Raw genomic sequence first — 21,489 nt, 5'->3', positions numbered from 1 at the left:
CCACACTGGACCACGTCATGGTACACAGGACAATCTCTCAGTCTGTAGCCAAACAAGCTGCTGATAAAAGGAAGATTTTAACACCATCAGCTGTTATTTCATTACTTTAATCCATACTTATGATTATTTTGTTTTCTGACACACAAGATCAGCAGTTTCATGTTACACTGTAAAATATTACACAAAGTTTATTTACAAAGTTTTTTAATTTTTAAATATTACATAATTAAAAAAAATAATAATAAATAACTAAAAAATAAAATAAATATATATAATTTTTTGTTTACTTTTTGTCAAGACCTACACATTTTCAGTGACCAAACCACACCCTATTTAAAGCTTAGAATTGATCAGTATTAGTCTTTTAGAAATAAAAAAATTATAATTATATCATTATAATAAATAATTTTATATAAACGTACATAAAAGTCCAAACAATTTTTTGGCCAAACATTTTTTTGTCCAAACATTTTTCCTCTCACATGATCCTACGACTTCAACGTCACACCATTGCGTTAAGTAAGAATGGTACTTGTAGTTTTCTATATGCTTCTTTCTCTTAAACTGCCGTTAAACGACTGCCGTTAAAAAACTCCATTACCCAGAATTCCTCTGGTTCTCCAGGCCTCTTAAGCTTTCTAAGCAGGAGTAATAACAGGTTAGTGGCAGGGAAGGCCAGCATATTGGAGGTCTTCTTCAAAATACAAAAAAAAATTTATGTGCAAATATAAAGGTGTCGAATAATTAGCGTCATTTATCTGGCCGGAGATCTCTAAACATGGTAAGTTCGATTCTGTGTTATTAATAACTAGCATTCAGTGTAGCTAATGTGGCTAGGCTAGGTAGCTTTAGCAGCCTTGCTAACTAATGTAACGATAAGTAGAATACGGAGAAATAAATAAATAAACAGAGCGATAAAACAGTCAATATGTAATTCTACTTTTTTAATTTGATATCTTACAATAGTAATTGCACAGAAATTTGCTAAAATGGTCTAAAATAACGAGAACTAATTCATTCCAACGCTACATCCATTATCTCTCTCATCTAAACGAGCTCCCTGTCTAATGTAATACTTTGTCCTCTTCTGTTGTTCTGTGTGTCATTATTTAAAGGATCCTGGGAGACGTTTTAACATTTTCCTGTGCAGGAAAACTTCCCCCAGCTTTTAGTGTACATTTACTATACATCCATGATCATGTCTGACGTGGTGACACAACTGAGTTAGTGAATAACACCCCATTTATTCCTCTACACTGCTTGTGTTTGCTTTTGTAGATTCGCTTTATTCTGATCCAGAACCGAGCAGGGAAAACCAGACTGGCCAAATGGTACATGCAGTTTGATGACGATGAGAAGCAGAAGCTCATCGAGGAGGTTCATGCTGTAGTGACTGTCCGAGATGCCAAACACACTAACTTTGTAGAGGTAACATTCTCCTTACTCATTTCCTGCCTCTCTACGAAGATTTCATTGATCCTCTACAGAGCCGTCGGATATAAAATCCAAATCAGCTCCAAATAGATCTTGTGAATAATTGTACCTGGTAGCTGATCACATGAGTTGATGGTTCTTCGCTATCTAATAATACTTATGAAAGTAAGAGTTCAACAGAGTAAGAACAGCGGTACTCAGTATGACATCTAAAGCACCCAATCGTAGCTCATTTTGTCCAGCGTTATGCTTACGGGAATGAAAATGTAAAGTTTTGTCTCCAAAGAAACAGACTGGCGAGCAACTGTAGATAGTTCATTTCAGAAATGTGTTGAGACATGTGAGTTCTTCATAAGTGATCGTTATCAAAGCTGTAAACATGACAGCGTCCTTCTTTCATGGGTGGACTAGAGCATCGTGACAGATTTGTTTCCAGGTTGAAACGGAAAAAAAAAAAAAAATGACACACGAGTCTCCTGGAAATCCTGTAGAATCCAACCAATCGGACGAAACTCCTGACGATTTTTCAATTTTTTTTTTGTATGCCAGCTGCATTAGACGTTCAGCCAACACTTCAAGGGCATGTGGCATCTGAGCTTGAGATTAGTGTGATGGTGACTAGTGATGACCAAAACTGAACTGAAGTATTCAATTAATATACTGAAGAATTTTTCAAGCTAATAGCAAATTGTATTGGATTCTGTTTGCTCAAGCATAAATTGTGACGTAATTCAGGTGAACATGCAAATTACTGTTTTCAGGTTAATTACATGAAAATGAATGTAAACATAATAATAAAAAAAAAAAACAAGCCATTATATTTGATTCTTGAACAAGAGATTAAAATATTTATCAGGATAACAAGAAAGTGTCAGAACAGTCATCTGTTCATGACATTTTCCTTTTTGGCTGTGGACCAGATTTCTTTAAAATGCTGTGACTGAAGTTACTTCCAAATAAAAAGACAGTTTAAACCCATCTCCGACACTGATGGACAAATTGCTGTGCATGGCAGCAGAAATGTAACTGCAAAGGGAATCTTCTATTCCATTTGAATTTTGCCGGCCTCCATACGCAGTGCTGACGAAGTGAAACAGCAGAAAGGTTCTGCTATTGATATGACAAGGTCATAACTCATAAGACATGGGAAATGCAATTGCAAGTGGAGCTTACTTTTAGGTTCGAAATTCGTCAAGACGTTGTACGGTCATGTAAAGGAAAATGCAAATGGTCACACATAATTTGAATTTTCCTTTGTATGATGTCACATTTTATGAGCATATAAATAGAAAACAGAATAGTCCGGAAAATACAACCACAGAAATGGGACTACAGCTTATTGTATGTTAAAGTGTCTATAAGCTTCCTACTGGGCAGCTATCATAGCTGATCAACCCTAATATTAACCTTAGTGAAGATTTAGCACTTTAATGGTAATACACATGCTTATTGACACTGAAATATAAGAACAAAATCCAAACAAATATTCAGTCTTTCTCTTTGACTGAATCCCGTATCTCGTTCTCTGAGGCATGTGGTGCGCTGCATGCTACCGTGCCATTATGTAGTGAGCAAACACACTGAGCTGGAAGTTTATAATTTGGCCCAATGTGAACATGGCATGAATCAGAGTTCGTGTAAGATCCTAAAGCTGCCAGGAATAAAGGACATTATTACACTGTTATTGTAGGACTTTTATCTGTACTGTGTGCTTGTAGAAAATATTGTCCAAAGGATTTTGTACTGACCATCACATCACGCTGTATGGTAGAAGGCACTGGTTTTCTTTTTAAGCTCAGGAACCAAAAAAAGAACATATTAACTCCTTTAACAGAATTTACAACACCATGGACTCAGAATATATCTGTGTATACAGTTAAAAGAAACAGCTTCAGAACAGGGAGGAGGATTTGCACTGAAAGTAGTTTTACTTGTCTGTATGTAGAAAGGTGGGGTGCATTTAAATCCTGGATCAACACAATAACCAAGAGGTGTTCCAGGCTTTGGGTGGCTATTAAAATGTAGTTTCTGAGTTGGGGTTCATTAACAGTGTCAGAGAGTCAGAGTCCACTTTATTGTCAAGTCTGCTAAATGTACAGGACATACAGAGGATTGAAATTGTGTCCCATGGTGCAGAAGCAAGGAAAAAAAAAACAATAATTGAAAAACTAAAATAAATAAAAAACAATAACTGAAAAAAATATAGACACATATTTAAATATTCTATAGTTTTAACACATACTTTATATATTAATATAACCCTTATGCAAACATGTGTACACATTTATATTTATTACAGTATATTTATACACACGTACAGAGTAGAAATATAAGTATTTTCTATGCTTTAATATGGTATAAAGAGAAATTTTCTTATACTGAGAACATAAAGCCTGTATCGTACAATTGTATTTTCCTTTGAATAAATTCATGATCCAGTAATGTACATTTTACCTTGAAATGGCTTATGCACTTTTTTTAAAGATTGGTTTCTACCAAAAAGGGTGATATAAAAGATTTTATAAACTTGTCAGTGTGATGGGGACCCGTGTCCATGCCATCCTGCGACCCCAGAGAGCTAATCAGCCACCTAACAGCTTGTAGACTAGCTTACCTGTGTAAAATAGCACAGCACCAAAACTAGATTCTTTATAGCTACAAAGTTAGCTTTGCTTGCTGGTTATACAGCTAAAAATGTCCTGATGCCAATGACATGATCGTGTAATCATTTGTATGTCAGATGTGAAGGAATGGAGCTAAAAGATCACAAGTTGAGCTTGTACAGAATGCTCAGAGGATTATTCATCCCCCCAAACAAACAGAGTAATGAAGTAATAAAGTCAGTTCTAAATTAATACAGGAATTTAATGGTGTGTTAACAAATTTCCCCCAAACACCAATTTACATAATTGAAATGATGCAACCGTTTAACACACAAAAACAATAAGCAAAATCAGGAGTACTGTATGTGGTGAATAAGCTCATCACCTGACCACGTGTTTCTCTGCACTGCAGTTCAGGAACTTCAAGATTATCTACAGACGTTATGCCGGCCTGTACTTCTGTATCTGTGTGGACGTTACTGACAATAACCTGGCCTACCTGGAGGGCATTCATAACTTTGTGGAGGTAAGTTTTACATCAGTGCTCAGCTCTTTGTCTTTACGTGACTTCAGAAACCATCTGCTTTGTTTCAGAGGGTTAAAACATTATTAGTACTTATTACTGCAAATTGGGTTCCATGAATTAAGCGGTAAATTTGTTTGCAAAACAAAGATGAGATAAATAAGCAGGGCTGAGCAGAATGTTTAGCTCAGTGCTGAGGAAACATGGTAGGTAGCATCTCGCTGCAGATTTAGGTGGCTTTCACACTGGCAGCTTAATCCAAAAGTTTACAGTTAGTGTAAAAATGGGTAATGTGAAATCTCTCATGTGGACCGGGAAGCACTTTGCGGTACCGAACCCGAGACTACCTGTAGGAGTTGGTGTGAGATCGGTTACACTGGAACGTCCCATGAAGGCAACTCGTACTCGGGTCTGCAATTCTTCAGGAAGTAGATTAACCTGTGTGTGTGTGTAGGATGACTTCATTAGTTTTCACAACCTATGTGTACCATAATAGATGAAATGCCTTAACTGTGCATAACAACGCACACAAAAAGGTGAGTCGGACCACAGCAAATACCAGACTACAAAAATGTTGAAGCTTAAATGTCGAAAATAATATAATTCTGTAATACTGTGATAGAGCAATATAATAGCATGGATACTATTGATAGTATGATAAGTGAATATATGGCAACCAGACATCATGATCTGCCTCGCAATGTATAACACCAGAAGAATGGATAAAATGCTAAACAGTTCTCACAAGCTTTTGACCTTCATCATTTCACTTAAACTTGCTTTCCTTCCACTGTAGAAATGTGGAAATTTAAACAACTTTTAATCTTTCGAATGCTAATTTTAAGCAAACTGAATCATTCAGTACGCCAGCAGCTGTATGCAACCAAACATCAGTTCAACATATGAATGATTGAGGTGATTAAAAGTCTATTAAAAAAACAAGATCGAACTTCAGCTAATTAACTACAAACTTTTCATTGTTGCAGTCGATTAAATTCAAAACGTTTTTGATTTATTTTACATTTCTAGCCGAAGCTGTGATTGACATTGATTGGCATCGATTCATTTATTAAACCCGTATTGTAGATTTGGATGACAGTAATGCAGTAGTTATGTCAAGTCCGCTATCTATAACCACTCTGCTATCTATAACCACACAATGTATTAAATTATTATTGCAGTAATACGTTTTACGAGCGTGTTTCCGCATTTGTAAGGTGAGTGAGTCCACTGTCCAGCAGTTTAAGAGCACGGTGACCTGAAACGCTGGCACTTCCTCTGTCCTCTAAACACGACTCCCAGATCTCTTCCTCAATTCCATTCACCCTGTAATAACCTTTAGTCAGGATTTTTTTTATTTATTTAATACAGCTGTGGACTTCACAAGCTACCATTATTACAGTTATACTTCCTATTGAGTTCTTCAAATGTAAAAGGTTTAATCTATGCATTTAACAAAATCAGAAGAACTGAAAACTAGATTTTAAAAAACCTCCCAACCAATCAGGACGAGGTGCCGTCTTTCTCGTTCTGTCAATCATATTTTGTCGATTCAGAAAAGTCAGTATCTTGTGTAGCGTGGCGCAAGGACAAGCCCATGATTTATTCCTCAAATTGAGAATCTTTTGCCATGGCATTTGATAAACTGTCATTTTAATTAGTCATTTGTTCATTGTTTCACATCGTTTCTTATGATTCTCGCCTTTCGACAGGTCTTAAACGAGTATTTCCACAATGTCTGCGAATTAGATTTGGTCTTCAATTTCTACAAGGTGAGTACAAAACCCTACGACAGTCTACCACACACTAACAATGATGAGATATTCACAGGGTGGAGAATTTCTAAGATGATCCCGAGATGAAGCACTCTAGAAAATAAGGAAGTGAAAAAAAACATATTGAGCCTGTAGTATAGGATTACCATGGCAACTGGTATTTGATGCATAATTACAACAATCATAACAGTTAAGCACATGCACATCGTTTCAGCTTGGAGGAGGCTTCATATAAAGGGAAAATTGTAAGCAATTAAGAAGAGCCTGTGATAATTGCATTCAGCTTCTCCACTGCTAATTGCCGGATTGTTTTTTTACAAAACCGCCTAATGGACGTGACTTAACAAAGCTGCACCCACGCTAACAGCCGCAACGGCAGGAGTGATAAACATGGTGCCGAAAATTAGTGGCTCATAATTACTGGTCAGACGCTAAAGGACTTCACATCATATCCTGGGCTGTTGTGTTGGATTGGAAGCACTCGTCTGAGCCTGATCTGACAGACTGCACTTTCACTTAATGAAATATTTGTTAGGAAAAATCTAATGAGGCTGGGTGATGAAGCAAAAAACAAAACACATCATATAATAATTAATGGTCAGCTGTTGATCTTTTGTGTGCAACATCAGTTCTGGCTATAATTCACAGTTTTAATATTATGCACTTACTCTGATATAATAACAGTACACAAACAGGGACACCACATACTCTAACACTAAAAACGTTCATTATTTAAACATCTTTGATGTAGTGAAGCTTTCTGTTTCTCAATAAGATGACAAGCTGTGGGCTTTAGTCTTATTAACAGATTAATTTAGGCCAAGAGAGAAGAAAAAAAGAGGGAATACTGGTTAATATAGCAAGCTCGGTGATGACAGGAACTAACTCGTTACACACACAAACATGCGCACATGTGATATATTTTATTGGGTCAGCATATTTCCCAGTTCTTAATTGATAACAAATGCAGCTGCAGGGGACTGTATGATAATTTCACTCTGTACAAATGATGATTTAAATATTTGTAATGTTAGCATGTAATGTGCTGCCTCCTCCACACAATGACTTACTATATTTATTTTGCAAACTCTCTCTCACACAAACACTCTCTCACTCTCTCCCTCTCTCACACTCTCTCTCTCAGGTGTACACAGTAGTAGACGAAATGTTCCTGGCTGGAGAGATTCGAGAAACGAGCCAGACGAAGGTCCTAAAGCAGCTGCTCATGCTGCAGTCACTGGAGTAGAGATGTCACTGAACTGCAGCCATACACCACCACCGCAGCAGGATCCTCTTGAACCCGCTGAAAGCCAGTCTGTTTTATTTCTGTGTATAGATGTTGTCAATTATGAATATATATATATATAAAACCCCAACATTTCAGCCTCTTAAAGCTGTGCTACGTAAGATTTTAAGAGGATGAGTGTGTAACAGCTTTATAATGCTGAGAGAGATGACTGAATGAAAAATCAGTTATAAAAGCTTGCACCTGATTTCTTCAACTGCCTTTTCAGACGTTCAGGTGTAGCCTTTTTGTCATTTAAGACCTAATTCAGTGATCCCTATCAACTGACTACAGGAGTATAAATGTTGTAAATGCCTCATAACACCTTACACAGTGTAACTGCAGTTAAAACTGCACTGCCTATTTTGTTCCATTGCTATTTTTTGGTGCATTCAGTTTATAATTCAATGACTTTCAAGATTGAACATGCAGTTTTTGTGAGGCCTCGGTAGTCAGTATTGTCTTTGATAGTGGCTCCATGCCTATTAAACCATTAACACTATACTGCTTAATAACCAGTCCGATACATAAAACCTATAATGGAACTGGAATTTCTGAGAAAATATGTGAAACCTCTATACAATCATACATGTTAAAAGGAAAGAAAAAAAAAACCTTGCAGATTAACACCATTAGTTCTGGGAATTTTTGTATTGTGTGTGTATATACACACAGTATATATGTGTATCCATGTGTTTTAGCTTAGTCATGCAGTCTGAATCTAACAGCTTCATTCCAGAAGGTAAACCGCTCCCTAACTTTGCTTAGTTACCAGTACCAACATGCACACCGTCAAACCCAAACCGTTCAGCGTTAGCCCACTGGCTATATGAGCATCTAAGTCACCTTGAAGAAGTTGAGCTATTAGCAGTAATTGTGGCATGTTGGCTGAGTGAACAAAGGCAGACAGTGATGGGGAGGTTTTTTAGCCAGCAAGGCTGAACAGATCTCGCAGCACTCACAGGGAAAATACACAACAAAAGACTGCATCTACTTTTTATCTCCAAATTCTGTGGCTCTGCTCCCAACTAGTGCTTCCATAGCAACAGCTCTGGCCAGCCTTGAGCCACATTGGACTGGTTTTCTGGATTCTGGTTAAGCTTAGCTCTGGACATTTACATGCAAGAAATGATCATTCCTTAGTCCATTTATCTCTGATTATGGCTTGATCAGAATCTGTGATTCTGCTCCATTAAATGTTTAAAGTTTTTAATCTGTCTTAATTTTTGTATTTTCAGTGTCATTTTCATTGTTTTTGTTTTCATCTGAATTATATTGTGCACTTGTCTGTGAGATTGAGGAGTGAAGGTATGTATCAGATCAATATGTACTCAATAAAAGGAACAAGAAATAAAAGTAGCAATATTAAGTGTTTCTTGATATATATTTTTTTTTTGAACGTTGGATTTTAACCCATTTTGATTAAATTAACAATGACATGATTTGCTCAGAGTATGGAATCTGGATTGTTTACACTTTTGTTGTGCTGTAACGCCATCTACCGGTGAAGGGAGGAGTATAATCTCTTAAATAGCTGTCCTCCAAGGTCAGGTTTAAAGAGGGTGGGTAGGATAAAATACACGATATGACCCAAAAAATTACTTAAAATCTTAAAACTAATTTACTCACTTCCCATTAAAGCATCCCATGAGAATTCAAGACAAAAATAAAGGTTTATAAGCCATAAACGTTAATACAGTATAAATAAGTGCACACTAACATGAACATTTACAAGCTCAGTCTGTGTAATGTGTTTGTATAAAGTCAGTTTCTGAAATGTACAGTAGTCATTATGGCAAGGTCACATCTTTCAGAAAAGAAATATTTTTTTTCAAATCTGGTGAGAAATCATAATATTTAAAGCTAAATGAAGCTAATTTGACCAGAAGCTGTAAACTGTACAATTGTGACTAGACTATAATAAAAATCTTTAATAGAAAGTTACATATAGGAGGTGTGTATAAGACTGTTTAATTTTACTGTCCACAATATTTTGCAATGATTTCTTAAAATAAAATAAATATTAATAAATAATTTACCCAAAGGGACTGTGACTAAGATAAGCAACAACTAAAAATGATAAAAGCAGAAGAGTTGTGCAACCTTCAAAGAATTGCCACAAATGGCATAACTAAAAAAAAATGAACAAGAAACGTACTCACTGAGTAACATAAAAAACAAGCAAACTTTACTTAGAGTAGTTGAACTTTAAAATTTAACAAGCACCCTCCGCCCAAAACAATCAAATAGACAAGTTCATTATTTACATCATGGATAATTCAGATATACAGTATTCATGGCTGAACAAAAACCACACTGGTTGCTAAGCAACACATGAATTTCTGCAGTACATGAGCAAGTCTTTAAACTCCAGAGTGAAGACAGATGTAGTCAGAGACACGGCTGACAAAATCAACAAAAATAAACCAGGTTTCATTTTTTTTTGGTTAGCAGTATGTGTTGAGCATTTAGCTGTTTGATTTATGTATAAGATCTTTTAATTTACAGGAACAATCAATCTGCTGAAGCATGTGTGCTAATTTACTGTTGAGAAATGCTGTTTGTCAAGTGATTTATTGTCTGTAAATACCCAGCTACTGTACAACATTTCAGAACAGGTTAAGTCGAAGTTAAATGGAACCCCACTGAATGATTTCTAGCACTCGAGTCACATAGGCGTCTAGTCGGTGAACCGGGGCTTTGCAGGCGGTGTGAAAATTTAATTAAACTGCTTTTGCATTTCACAGTCTTCACCAACTACATCAGTTAACAACAGTATCATAATTTTAGACCATTTGCTGGATTAAACTTGATCCTTGTTTAGTAAGGAATGATTACTCCTTAAAATAATTGTCACTATGTAATAATTAGATTACTGCAAATTTTACAATTCTATAGGTACAGTATATTAACAGTCAAAAAGTGCACTTGCAGAGAGAGAGTGAGAGTGAGAGTGTGTGTGTGTGTGTGTGAGAGAGAGAGAGAGAGAGAGAGAGAGAGAGAGAGAGAGACCAGCACATCACAATATTTATGATACAGAAGCTGAAAAAGGATCAGTGTGAGAAAGGAAGAACAAACAAATCTAGCCATTCATACTGTCATTCCCCTGGTTGAGTGTCTTGGTGAAATCATCTGGTCTTGTGAAGATGATTTCTGGTCCCTCTGGTTGCGTGATGGCTCTTGACTGACCATGCAGGGCAAAAAGCTTCCTAAATCTTTATTCTGCATTTTTCTAAATTTCTTTGCAAAAAAAAAAAAAAAAAATTCCTAGCCTTGTAACTTCATATAATAGTGCTATATTTTGGGGCCATGTTACAGCTTGGAGACAGTGAACTATAAGACATCAAGCTGTTTTTCTATTTTTAAGGATAAATCAATAAAATACAATAAAATCTATTCTATATCCAAAAGGTCAGATACATCACACAGTAAAGCAGCTAATAATGCAGTGTAAAGTGTGAAAACCTACACAAGCCGTTCTGCAGTAAACCGCTGATATGCACTAGATAATGATCAACAATTCAGGAGGGGCAGATCAATCATCTTCCCTTTGTGCTTAAGAGTTCTCAGCTGCAATTTTTTTCTTTTTAGGTGCATAAGTGATGCAATGATCTATAGAAAATAGAATTATATAAGGCTAAGCCTACATTTACTGCCCCGGCACTAAATACACAGATTTTTCCGTATGAGCAAGATCATCTCAAAGCCAGGGCAAGGATGCAGTATTCATGGAAACAGTAAACTTTCTCCAAAACTGGTCTGTGCACGTAGAATAACTAGTTTAGCCTGGATCCAACCAGCCACCCTGTTGTTAATATCTCCTAACATCTGGATAAGACTTAATTTAAACAGGGGATACGCAGGTCAACTAATGCGCTGATGTAGGTGACACTGTATGAAATATATAGAGAATGTAAATCATCTACGATTTAGCCCAGTGCACAGAGATTAGGCTGATGACTATGTACTCTACATGAACAATGTGAGGAATCACAGGATAAGGTTAAATCTGCAAGAATCCTCCGCACCACCTTTACCATTCCTCTAGTTTATCTGAGGTGGTTTCCATGACCTCCAAGCAACTTGCAAAGCTCAGTGATTGCAGATTCAGTTTGCAGATGGACTCCATAAAAAGTGATCCGGATGTTTCTAGGTGTCTCAGCAGGTTTTTTTTGGGGGGGGCAACGACACCCAGACACACCTGGAGCAGAGAAAAAGAGACAATGAGCAACTGAAAACCATCACAGACAAGTGATAACTGTGCAGATCAGTCCTTTGGGCCCTGTAGCTGAGGCTAAACATCCAGGTCTCAGGAGCAAGTAATGATGTTTTGTAATTTTGTTGTGAGTGTCCCCTGATTGTGGTCCACAAATAGGAATATATATCCAGGCTTACCTTTTTTTTTTTTATATCATATCCACTTTGCTTCACAGCATTTAGCAAATTTACTGGTCTTTTTATGATTTTGTTTAGGTCTTTAAATTGAACACAATAATAATTAAAATCTAATATAACACTAAAGCTTAGAACAGTTTTTATGACATTAAATCAATTAAAAATATCTTTGGATGTTTCGTATGACACTGGAATTATTTATGCTATATTAGAAACCTGAAATTGTACTTTTAATTGAAAATTTTTAATTTTACTCACTCACTCTCACTCATTTTCTACCGCTTATCCGAACTACCTCGGGTCACGGGGAGCCTGTGCCTATCTCAGGCATCATCGGGCATCAAGGCAGGATACACCCTGGACGGAGTGCCAACCCATCGCAGGGCACACACACACACACTCTCATTCACTCACACAATCACACACTACGGACAATTTTCCAGAGATGCCAATCAGCCTACCATGCATGTCTTTGGACCGGGGGAGGAAACCGGAGTACCCGGAGGAAACCCCCGAGGCACGGGGAGAACATGCAAACTCCACACACACAAGGTGGAGGCGGGAATCGAACCCCAACCCTGGAGGTGTGAGGCGAACGTGCTAACCACTAAGCCACCGTGCCCCCCTTTTTAATTTTAATTTAATTTAATTTTAATTATGGTTCAGATTATATCTTACAACCTACAAACAAATTCTCTCCTACCAACCAGGAAGGTTGACAATCACACACTTCCACTGAGACCTTCTAGCATGGCACTTTTCTGCCATCAGACAAAGTGTGATCGCAGTTTGATTGCAAATGTACATCAAATGTTTAACTGGAAACAGTAATCTGGCCATATGGATGTTCTGAACATAAGAGTGAGACACTGGGTGTCAAAAAACTGTGACCTGACCTGAAGCAGGAGAGGTTGTGTGTGGGGAGAGGGAGTGTGTCCCATCCCTAGCAGTTACATTGCTGTTTGGTCTGTGCAGCAGTGCCACGTGGCTGCCTCAACTGCCTCAGGGATGCGTCACCATACTGGATACCAGAGCCCATTCTTTCAGGGTCAAGCTCACCTAAACACAAGGACACAATCAGACAAGAGTCAGACAATACAATACACTTCATATACAACACAATAAACTGTGTCAATTTTGTAAACACAAACACTAATGGATACACAAGGATGAACCGTACAGAATTTCTATGCAGATATTTTTCAGACTGTTTGCTTACCAGACTCAATCTTATTAAGAATCGTGCGGGCACATTTGAGAAAACCCTCTTCAACATTCTCCCCAGTTAACGCACTTGTCTCTAAAAACATCAACTCTAAGACAGAGAAACAGGCACAACCACAGAATGAATGATATGAGGCACATCAGAAGGCTGTCAAAGGTCAAGAGTAATGCTAATGCTTGCCACAAATACTACACCAGCACTATGCTTCACTGTAGAGATGGTGTTCCCAAAGTGATATGCTTAGCATAATTTTAATATTAGAATAACTCTCTTTAGGATAAAATGCTGGCAAATCTGCCTACTCCATCCTACCAAATTCCTCAGAAGTAAATACATCTTAGATAAAAGCTGGAATATTACCATTCTCTTGGGCAAAACGAGATGCTTCCAGAAAGGTGACCTCACGGTCTGCATCCAGATCTTTCTTGTTTCCGCAAAGGATGATGACAATGTTGGGGCTGGCCAGTGTCCGAGCATCTGTCAGCCAGTTAGTCAGAGCATTGTAGGTCTCTCGACTGAGGGGTAAACAGACCACACAAAATAGGAGCCAATTCATAAGAACTGCATTGAGATACTTGTGGGAAAATTAGGAAACTTATTGTTGATCTAATCAAACATTTATCACAATACCCGACAAGTGGCACAATGCACCTCCTCTTCTGTGTGGTTCTTATTACTAGCTACTAGCTAAGCAACAATTAAGTATGACTCATCTTGCACGGTGCATCAGTAAAGGCATTATGCTTTTAAGGTATTATAAATTCATGCATATAGATGAATATGTGAGAATCCAAGAGAATGTGTGTTAGAGGGCTTCCATAAATGTAAGACTTCCGTAGAAATGCTCAATTAAAAACTGATTGCTCTACCCCAAAAAAAAACAATCCTTTTAGTTTCTCTTTTACCATTCCATTCATCTGGCATAAGCAATAAAGCCTAGCCAACAACTAGATCTTTGAGCAGCGGTCTCATGCACTTTATTACAGGCTTGTCACTCCACATCACACTGTTCCCTTCACTGCTATTACTGTGACAGCATTGTGGTACCCTAGAACAGAGCACTGCATTCATTCTCTGTGAATTCTGGGTGTAGAAGCAAACAGCTGAGTAAAGCCACATGGACCAATAATTATGTTTTTTGGTTATGATGGTTAATAATAAGCTGGAAGCAAATCAAGGATTCTAAATCAAATGCTCAACTTACCTTGTGATGTCATAGACAAGAAGAGCCCCAGCGGCACCCCGATAATAGCTACGAGTCACAGACCTATCAGATGCCATAAACAGGTGTCATTTAACCATCAACAGAACCCAGAGTTATATCTGTGTTACCAATCAGAAGCTCTAACCTGAAGCGCTCCTGTCCTGCTGTATCCCAGATCTGCAGTTTGACTGTTTTTCCACCAACGTTGACGACCCTTGAACCAAATTCCACGCCGATGGTGTGATTGGAGTCTTGTTTGACTGAAACATTATACATCCAGTTAGAATAGATCACATTTGATAGTGCAGATGCTGAGCTGCCAAAACATTTTTTTCCGAAACCATGTAATCCTGTTTGTAAATGTTTGCATAAACCAAACCAAAGGTTTAAAAGAAAGATTTCTTATTTCTTTCACAATAGTTCTGAAAATCAGATTTTCTTTGCATTCATGAGCAACGATATGTCTTTCAGTTAAGGCATTTGTTTACGGTTTAGAGTTATACGCAGACAGACCGGCCCATAATGATTTTTAAATAACAAATTTTAATTGTCATAATGAATGGATATGTGTTGGCTTGCTTTCGTTATTTTTCATATTTATTATTTGATGCCAATTATATAAAGCAAATTTCTTTGTCCCTGACCTAGTGAACTAGCAGGTAGATATGTTTTTGGGAGAAACTGGAGCATTTTTTCCATCCAAATAACAGGTTTTGAAATCGATCTGTATGTAAGTGTATACACACTCAGAATTTTCCTGAAAACCAAATTGTATTTAAAATGTACAAAGAAATTTGTGTACCCAGCTTCATAAATGCCCATCACTGTCACAATTTTCCTCATCATTATCATCAGAAGGTCAATATGAATATGAAAATTATAAGTGTGAGAATGTAGTTGCAAGAAAGCATTATTTATTATTAAATACTTACACTTGTTCTCAATAAACTGATGAAGGAGGCAGGATTTCCCAGTCCCTGCACTGCCAATCACAAGGAACTTAAACAGGAAATCTGAAACCACAAGACAGCAGAATACATGCAATATAAGAGAGGAGAGAAGAGAAAAAGCAAAGGGTAATGATGTCATTTTTGTAATATGACCCAGCAGTTTCCAAATGTGCAGCTGGACTAAATCAGAGCTTGACCCTTCCTACGTAGATGAGCACCAAGTCACCTTCAACCTGCCTGATCACATAATGTCCCAAAGGCTCTTTGTCCTGGAGGAGTAGGGGGTCTACAGAGCTGTTATGGACACAGAGACAATTCAGTCTGCCAGCGGATGTGAGCAGACCCAGTTTAAATCAACAGTACAATTTTATGCAGAGAAATGACATTTTGTATGACAAGTTTGTTTTTCCTTCTAGAAGCTGATTTTGAAGCTAGTGTGTTGACTGGGATATGAGCTCCCCAGACGAGAGAAGAGTAAGCAGTTCTTGAAAGACCTAAACTCTATTTGGATGACATTAGATTGGCATAAGGGAGCAGGGGGAAATATAACCTACTCTGTGATTCTTAGACAGGGATTCTGGGAGCCAACCATTCTCTTGGGCAAATAAGGATGCTTCACAGAAAGTGACCTTTTGATAAATTGAGCAGTGCTCTGATCATTTTAGTCCTGTTAAGATACGTCTTGCTTTGGGGGAAAAGTCCTACTTGATTGATAGAAATGTAGATGTCAAAGATTGTACATGTGATGCATTCATTTCCAGGTTCCTAAAATATCACAACTCACTAATCAGAAGGTAATATCCATCTGATGGAGCTTTATAAAACAGGGCAAGTGAAAATATCTGTATTACAGAAATCACTTTCAGAACTAAAATCCAAATATGGCTCAGTTTAAAGAGGACAAAAATAAGTATTTTTTAGACTGGGAAATCTTAGATACATGAATTACCATGATGCCTCACATTCAGATACTGCACACAGACACACTTTTTCTTTTTTTATTAAAAAGCATATTTGCCCCATGTCTTACTTGTCTTACCAAATCAGTCAAAAAAGGTAACTGAAACTCTGCTCATGAAACTCAACAGAAAGTCTGTGGTGTGTCAGAGCACTTATCTGAAGACTTCTGCAATATCAGTTTTTTAAAGGCCCAGACTGTAATAATGATCAACACACCGTATCATGTTACATTAAGATTGTTGCTCTGGGAGACAGAAGATTGACATTGATTTTCTTCTTTATAATGTTTTGTGCCATTTCCACTGCTTTATTACAACCCGAGCACACAGATGAAGCATTATTCTGAACTGTACAAACTCTGTGATCTAATGTGTACAAAAAAGACAAAGAAAGATAACTATTCATTTACATTCCTGATTTATGCTCTATGGTAATATTTTCAAATTCCTTTAATCTCTAATCCCTTTCTTCAGCAATGCAGAAAACTGAACCCCAGGATCACCACATTATAGTTTCAGAATTTCAGATTTCAGAATTATAGTTTCACAAGTTACTACCTGTTTCTGCAATTGTGCATACTGCATTAAAATAAGATCTTCTCTTACTGTATGAGGGATCCATTACTGATGTTTGTGATAAGCCTGGAGAGAATCTTCACTAAAATCAGTTAAACAACATTATTACAGAAGTGATCCATCCTGTAATGGATGTACTTGCCGTATGCTAGGTTTACATTGATGTGTACTCTAACAACATATCCTGAACGTTCATGGAAAATTAGTCATACCTCCTTTCGTTTAATACTCCTACTCAGTACACACTGCAAAACAAGAGTCAAGAGGGGGTTTTTCTTGTGAATCTGCATAGTGGAAACACAATGCTTAAAAACAACAACAACTCAGTAAAATGGAAATTAGCCGAGAGTGCTGCTTTCCTTTAGGTGTAACTTACTTTAAAATATACATAGCTTGGGTTATCAAATTTAATGTAGTATCACTGACGATGCATTTCTAACAAAAGTGTGAATAGCCGTATACTAGGAACATGGAGCCTGCACATGACCTTGGTAAAACTAATGCTTCATTGACTTCTTTCCTCATCTAAGCTGTGACTGCTGAAAAGAAACTCAACCAAGAAGGAGACTATTTACACAGCTGCTGTGCAAACAAAGAGATTTCCGTGCTTTAACTCGATAAAAGCACCAAGGTGACAGTGAGTCTATCAAGCCTACATAACCAGCCTAGACTGTTCACCACAAGCAATTCTCCTGTAATAAATCCATCTTCAATCCTATATTTTAGTTAGTTCCTTAGTTCCTATACTCTAGTCCTAAACTGTTTTAGTAAACAAATGTAAAAACAGTAATAAACTAATTTAAGATTTTTTAATATAAATTATTTTATTTTTTGTTAGATAAACGTGATTATTGACAATAAAAACTTTGATACATGATGTTTCCTGAAGTTCTGACATATCCTGTAATAGTAAATGAGTTTAGTCAGATTTGTGTCAGGGATGCTGGGTCAGATTTAACAGGTATTTTGTATGTATTCATCATACACTCAGATAAGGCTAACATCATTACATATCTCATCAACTTTAGGTAGGAAAATGGCTAACCACATAGCAGGCTAGAGCAAGCAGCGAATCAGGAGAAAGACAGTTACATGATAAAGAAAAGGATGTAGTTGAGCAGTCCATACCCAAACACATACACACTGAACAGCTAATTTATCCTTAGTGGAATTTGGGTCATATCAGCAAAAACTGACTAACTGGAGGTGTTTGTGTATTTCTGTTTTTCATACTTGTTTATATCAGGTGAGAACGAGTCATCTGAGACGTCTGATCAGCCTGCATGGGAAACCTAGATACAGCTCTGTGTTTTGGCTTGGATGTTAGCACTACCCTCATTCTGAAGATGTTTTTATGGGGTGGAGAACAAAACCAGCTTAAACACCACAACACACAAAGAACACAGGTTGATAAAATACATGTGACCAGATATGAGGGTTTTGTCCTCTGCACTATATTTTGGTTTGAGCTAGTAGGCTTGTTAGTTTTTTAATTAGTAGGTTGTAGGTTGTAGGTTTATCTATTAGCATCACAGATGACTTTGCATGAGATTGCAGTGGTGCAACCGAAAGGCTGTCACCGTCAAACTGATGTCCGCAATGAAGTATTTGTTCTCAGAATTATTCTATAAAACTGAGGAAACTGCGACACTTAATGACACCCTTAAAGAACAGAACACTTGGGCTGCATTTAAAATCGCATGCAACTGCATAATAGCTTGTCATAACACAACTGGAGTCAGAACCATTTAGGCACACTACTTAGTACACATTGTTCAGCCATGAAACATTTCAAAACGTGTGCACTTGCAGCTGTGAAATTAATCCTTGTGACAGAAAACAGCGAGGCACAAACCACGTTATGAAATTTTCTCCTGAAAGCAGCTTACAACAGCATTTTTTACAAGTGAGTATAAAATCCCAAACCTTACATCCAGCAGCTTTACCTTTGTTCAAGACAGTACAATGCACCATAAATAAATAAATAAATGTAAAAATTCTCAAGTCACACACTCAAGCTATGAAAGCGATGCATGCTTCATCTGGAGAAGTGAACTAGCTAAAGAGATCAATAGGACAATTACAGAGCCTCAGTAAGATGTACATCATTCCCTGTAGGTGCTCGATTTCAGCAGGGGAGGAAAAGGATGGGGCTTTATGCAAGCTGAAATGGACACCTACATGAATATTTCATTATAATACAAATACATGAAGCAATAAAACACAAGAGCTTTCAGGATGGAAAAGCAACCACGTGTGAATGTGCATAAAATTATGGACATTTAATAAAACTCGATATAACAGACGAGTTACACTAAATACAAAATTAAATGAAATTCTACCTGTATTAAGTTATTCATATTTATCATCACATTCATCACACTATGAACTAGTGATCTAGAAGCAAGTTCCTGTTAATCTACTTTCCTAGTGAATTCAGTCCCAGTCCTAATCTTACTGAGCTGATCTAGATAAGAAAGTACACTAAATATTTGGAATAGATGTGTGTGTGTGTTGGCTCGGTAAATGAACTAAACCCTAGTACAACTAAACCCCTGTACAACTAAACCCTAGTTAAATTAAACCCTTGTACAATTAAATCCCAGTACAACTAAACCCTTGTACAACTAAAACCCTGTACAATTAAACCCTTGTACAACTAAACCCTAGTACAACTAAACCCCAGTACAACTAAACCCCAGTACAACTAAACCCCTGTACAACTAAACCCTTGTACAATTAAACCCCAGTACAACTAAACCCCAGTACAACTAAACCCCTGTACAACTAAACCCCTGTACAACTAAACCCCAGTACAACTAAACCCCTGTACAACTAAACCCCAGTATAACTAAACCCCAGTACAACTAAACCCCTGTACAACTAAACCCCAGTACAACTAAACCCCAGTACAACTAAACCCCAGTACAACTAAACCCTTGTACAATTAAACCCTTGTACAATTAAACCCCTGTACAATTAAACCCCTGTACAACTAAACCCCAGTACAACTAAACCCCAGTACAACTAAACCCCAGTACAACTAAACCCCAGTACAACTAAACATCAGGGAAACAGACACTTTCAGAGCTTGGAGGTGGAGACAGTTGAGAATGATTATAGTTCCAGTTTTATAAACATTACTCTTCCGCTGTCGTGACCTTCACTGTATCTCTAATGTTTATATAACTAAGGTAAAAGATGCAGCTAGGCGTTAACAGCTGTTACACCTGCTAGCTAGAAACTCATCAGTTTTAAACATCAGCTTTATCCTGACAAACAAACACGAGCTTAACAACAGTTTTTAAACGAACATCCAGCCCATTTATATCATAACTAAAGCTTTCAGTTTGTGAAGCAGACAAACTGCATACAGCAATAACACTGTCAGGTTAATCAGGAGTCAGACATTTGTATTTAAACCGAGGAGAGTTTGATGCACACGAAGGCAGGATGTTTGTTGTCATATCTGGTATATATCTAGCTGTCAAAACCCCAAGAGGTTCCTGTTGATGCATCAACAAGCTAGCTGGATAACAGGACGGGTTGCTATAGAGAGCTACATAACTGTTTGCTAGCCTGCGCCTTTGCTAACTGGCTAAAGTGTATAACGTTACCGTATGTCTCTGACATGGCGACCACACGTTTAAACCAAGCTGAACTCGACGGCGTGGCGACAGCTTTTCCTCCGAAACTACTCTGTTGTCACTCCGTTTGACGGCACTCAGTCTCCAATGACGTTAGCCACAATGCTAGCTACTTTCCTCTACCGCCACACCGCTTCCTGTTTTACAACAAGCACAGTGCGTCCACGCGCTGAATGCGTCATTACGCACGTTGTGGCAACGGCGTCTTGGTGACTCGGTATCAGTTCAATTTGACTCAGACCTCATATTAAGAAACTCGACTTCGTAACTCTCCGTCCTGTGAAACACAACCTGTGATCTTTACGCGTACTCACGGATTATACTCCCAGATTATCTCTTTATATGGTCTGTTTTACATAAACATCTTTAAAAGTGTACCGCGCAAAACGAAGCTTTTAGTGAATCGAATCATTTAGTTTTGAACACTGAAAATACCTGATTTTTTTTTTTACACAGCAATTAGGTCATAAGTTATAATGTTATTGAGTTCTAATGTTGACCGTGTCACCACAGGTTGATTTTATTAGAAAAAAACAAAACTCACAAATTAATTTGCTTAGATTTGACCAGAGGTTAAAGTATTGAGCATAAGTATGTTGTGACCCGACCAGTTGTTCTGTCGTGCAGTGTAAATACACTATAATATACATTTCCAAAGCATGCAAGTTTACACCATACAGACAAAATACAGTGATAAGGAAACTGTAACATTGGAATCAAATTTTGTTTTGTTGAAATGCAATTGTTCTAATTATTCTAAATGATATCAAATGAGCAATGTGTTTGTCTTTCATTAGATGGCCACATGGTGGCAGTTAAAGCATTGAAAATCATTCTTTTTCCCAAGACACATCACACACACACACACACACACACACACACACACAATAGGCAACGACAGCGCAGCCTCGGT

General features: G+C 37.5%; 2 protein-coding genes across 3 annotated transcripts; one reads left to right on the top strand and one right to left on the bottom strand.

The window, feature by feature from the left end:
• The first annotated feature begins 619 nt into the window (after nt 1-619).
• Nucleotides 620-8,994, top strand: ap2s1 (adaptor related protein complex 2 subunit sigma 1). The gene is made up of 5 exons (XM_060887608.1): nt 620-781; nt 1,279-1,428; nt 4,450-4,563; nt 6,273-6,332; nt 7,480-8,994. Exons 1-5 carry the CDS (start codon nt 779-781, stop codon nt 7,579-7,581), a joined length of 429 nt encoding a protein of 142 aa, XP_060743591.1. The 5' UTR covers nt 620-778; the 3' UTR covers nt 7,582-8,994.
• Nucleotides 8,995-9,786: 792 nt separating this feature from the next.
• On the bottom strand, nt 9,787-20,754 carry rab4b (RAB4B, member RAS oncogene family). 2 transcript variants are annotated; one of them, XM_060887606.1, is made up of 8 exons: nt 20,547-20,754; nt 15,377-15,457; nt 14,590-14,704; nt 14,445-14,507; nt 13,601-13,755; nt 13,235-13,330; nt 12,912-13,074; nt 9,787-11,821 (listed from the first exon to the last, which is right to left on the bottom strand). In XM_060887606.1, exons 1-7 carry the CDS (start codon nt 20,560-20,562, stop codon nt 12,959-12,961), a joined length of 642 nt encoding a protein of 213 aa, XP_060743589.1. In that variant the 5' UTR covers nt 20,563-20,754; the 3' UTR covers nt 9,787-11,821; nt 12,912-12,958. The 2 variants fall into 2 exon arrangements, with proteins under 2 accessions (XP_060743589.1, XP_060743590.1); XM_060887607.1 differs by lacking the exon at nt 20,547-20,754 and adding an exon at nt 16,960-17,071.
• Nucleotides 20,755-21,489: the final 735 nt, after the last annotated feature.

Source organism: Tachysurus vachellii, chromosome 15, assembly GCF_030014155.1.
Source record: "Tachysurus vachellii isolate PV-2020 chromosome 15, HZAU_Pvac_v1, whole genome shotgun sequence".
NCBI classification, from domain to species: domain Eukaryota; kingdom Metazoa; phylum Chordata; class Actinopteri; order Siluriformes; family Bagridae; genus Tachysurus; species Tachysurus vachellii.
Note: the sequence above shows the minus strand (reverse complement) of the source record. Positions and strands in the feature narration are given on the sequence as shown.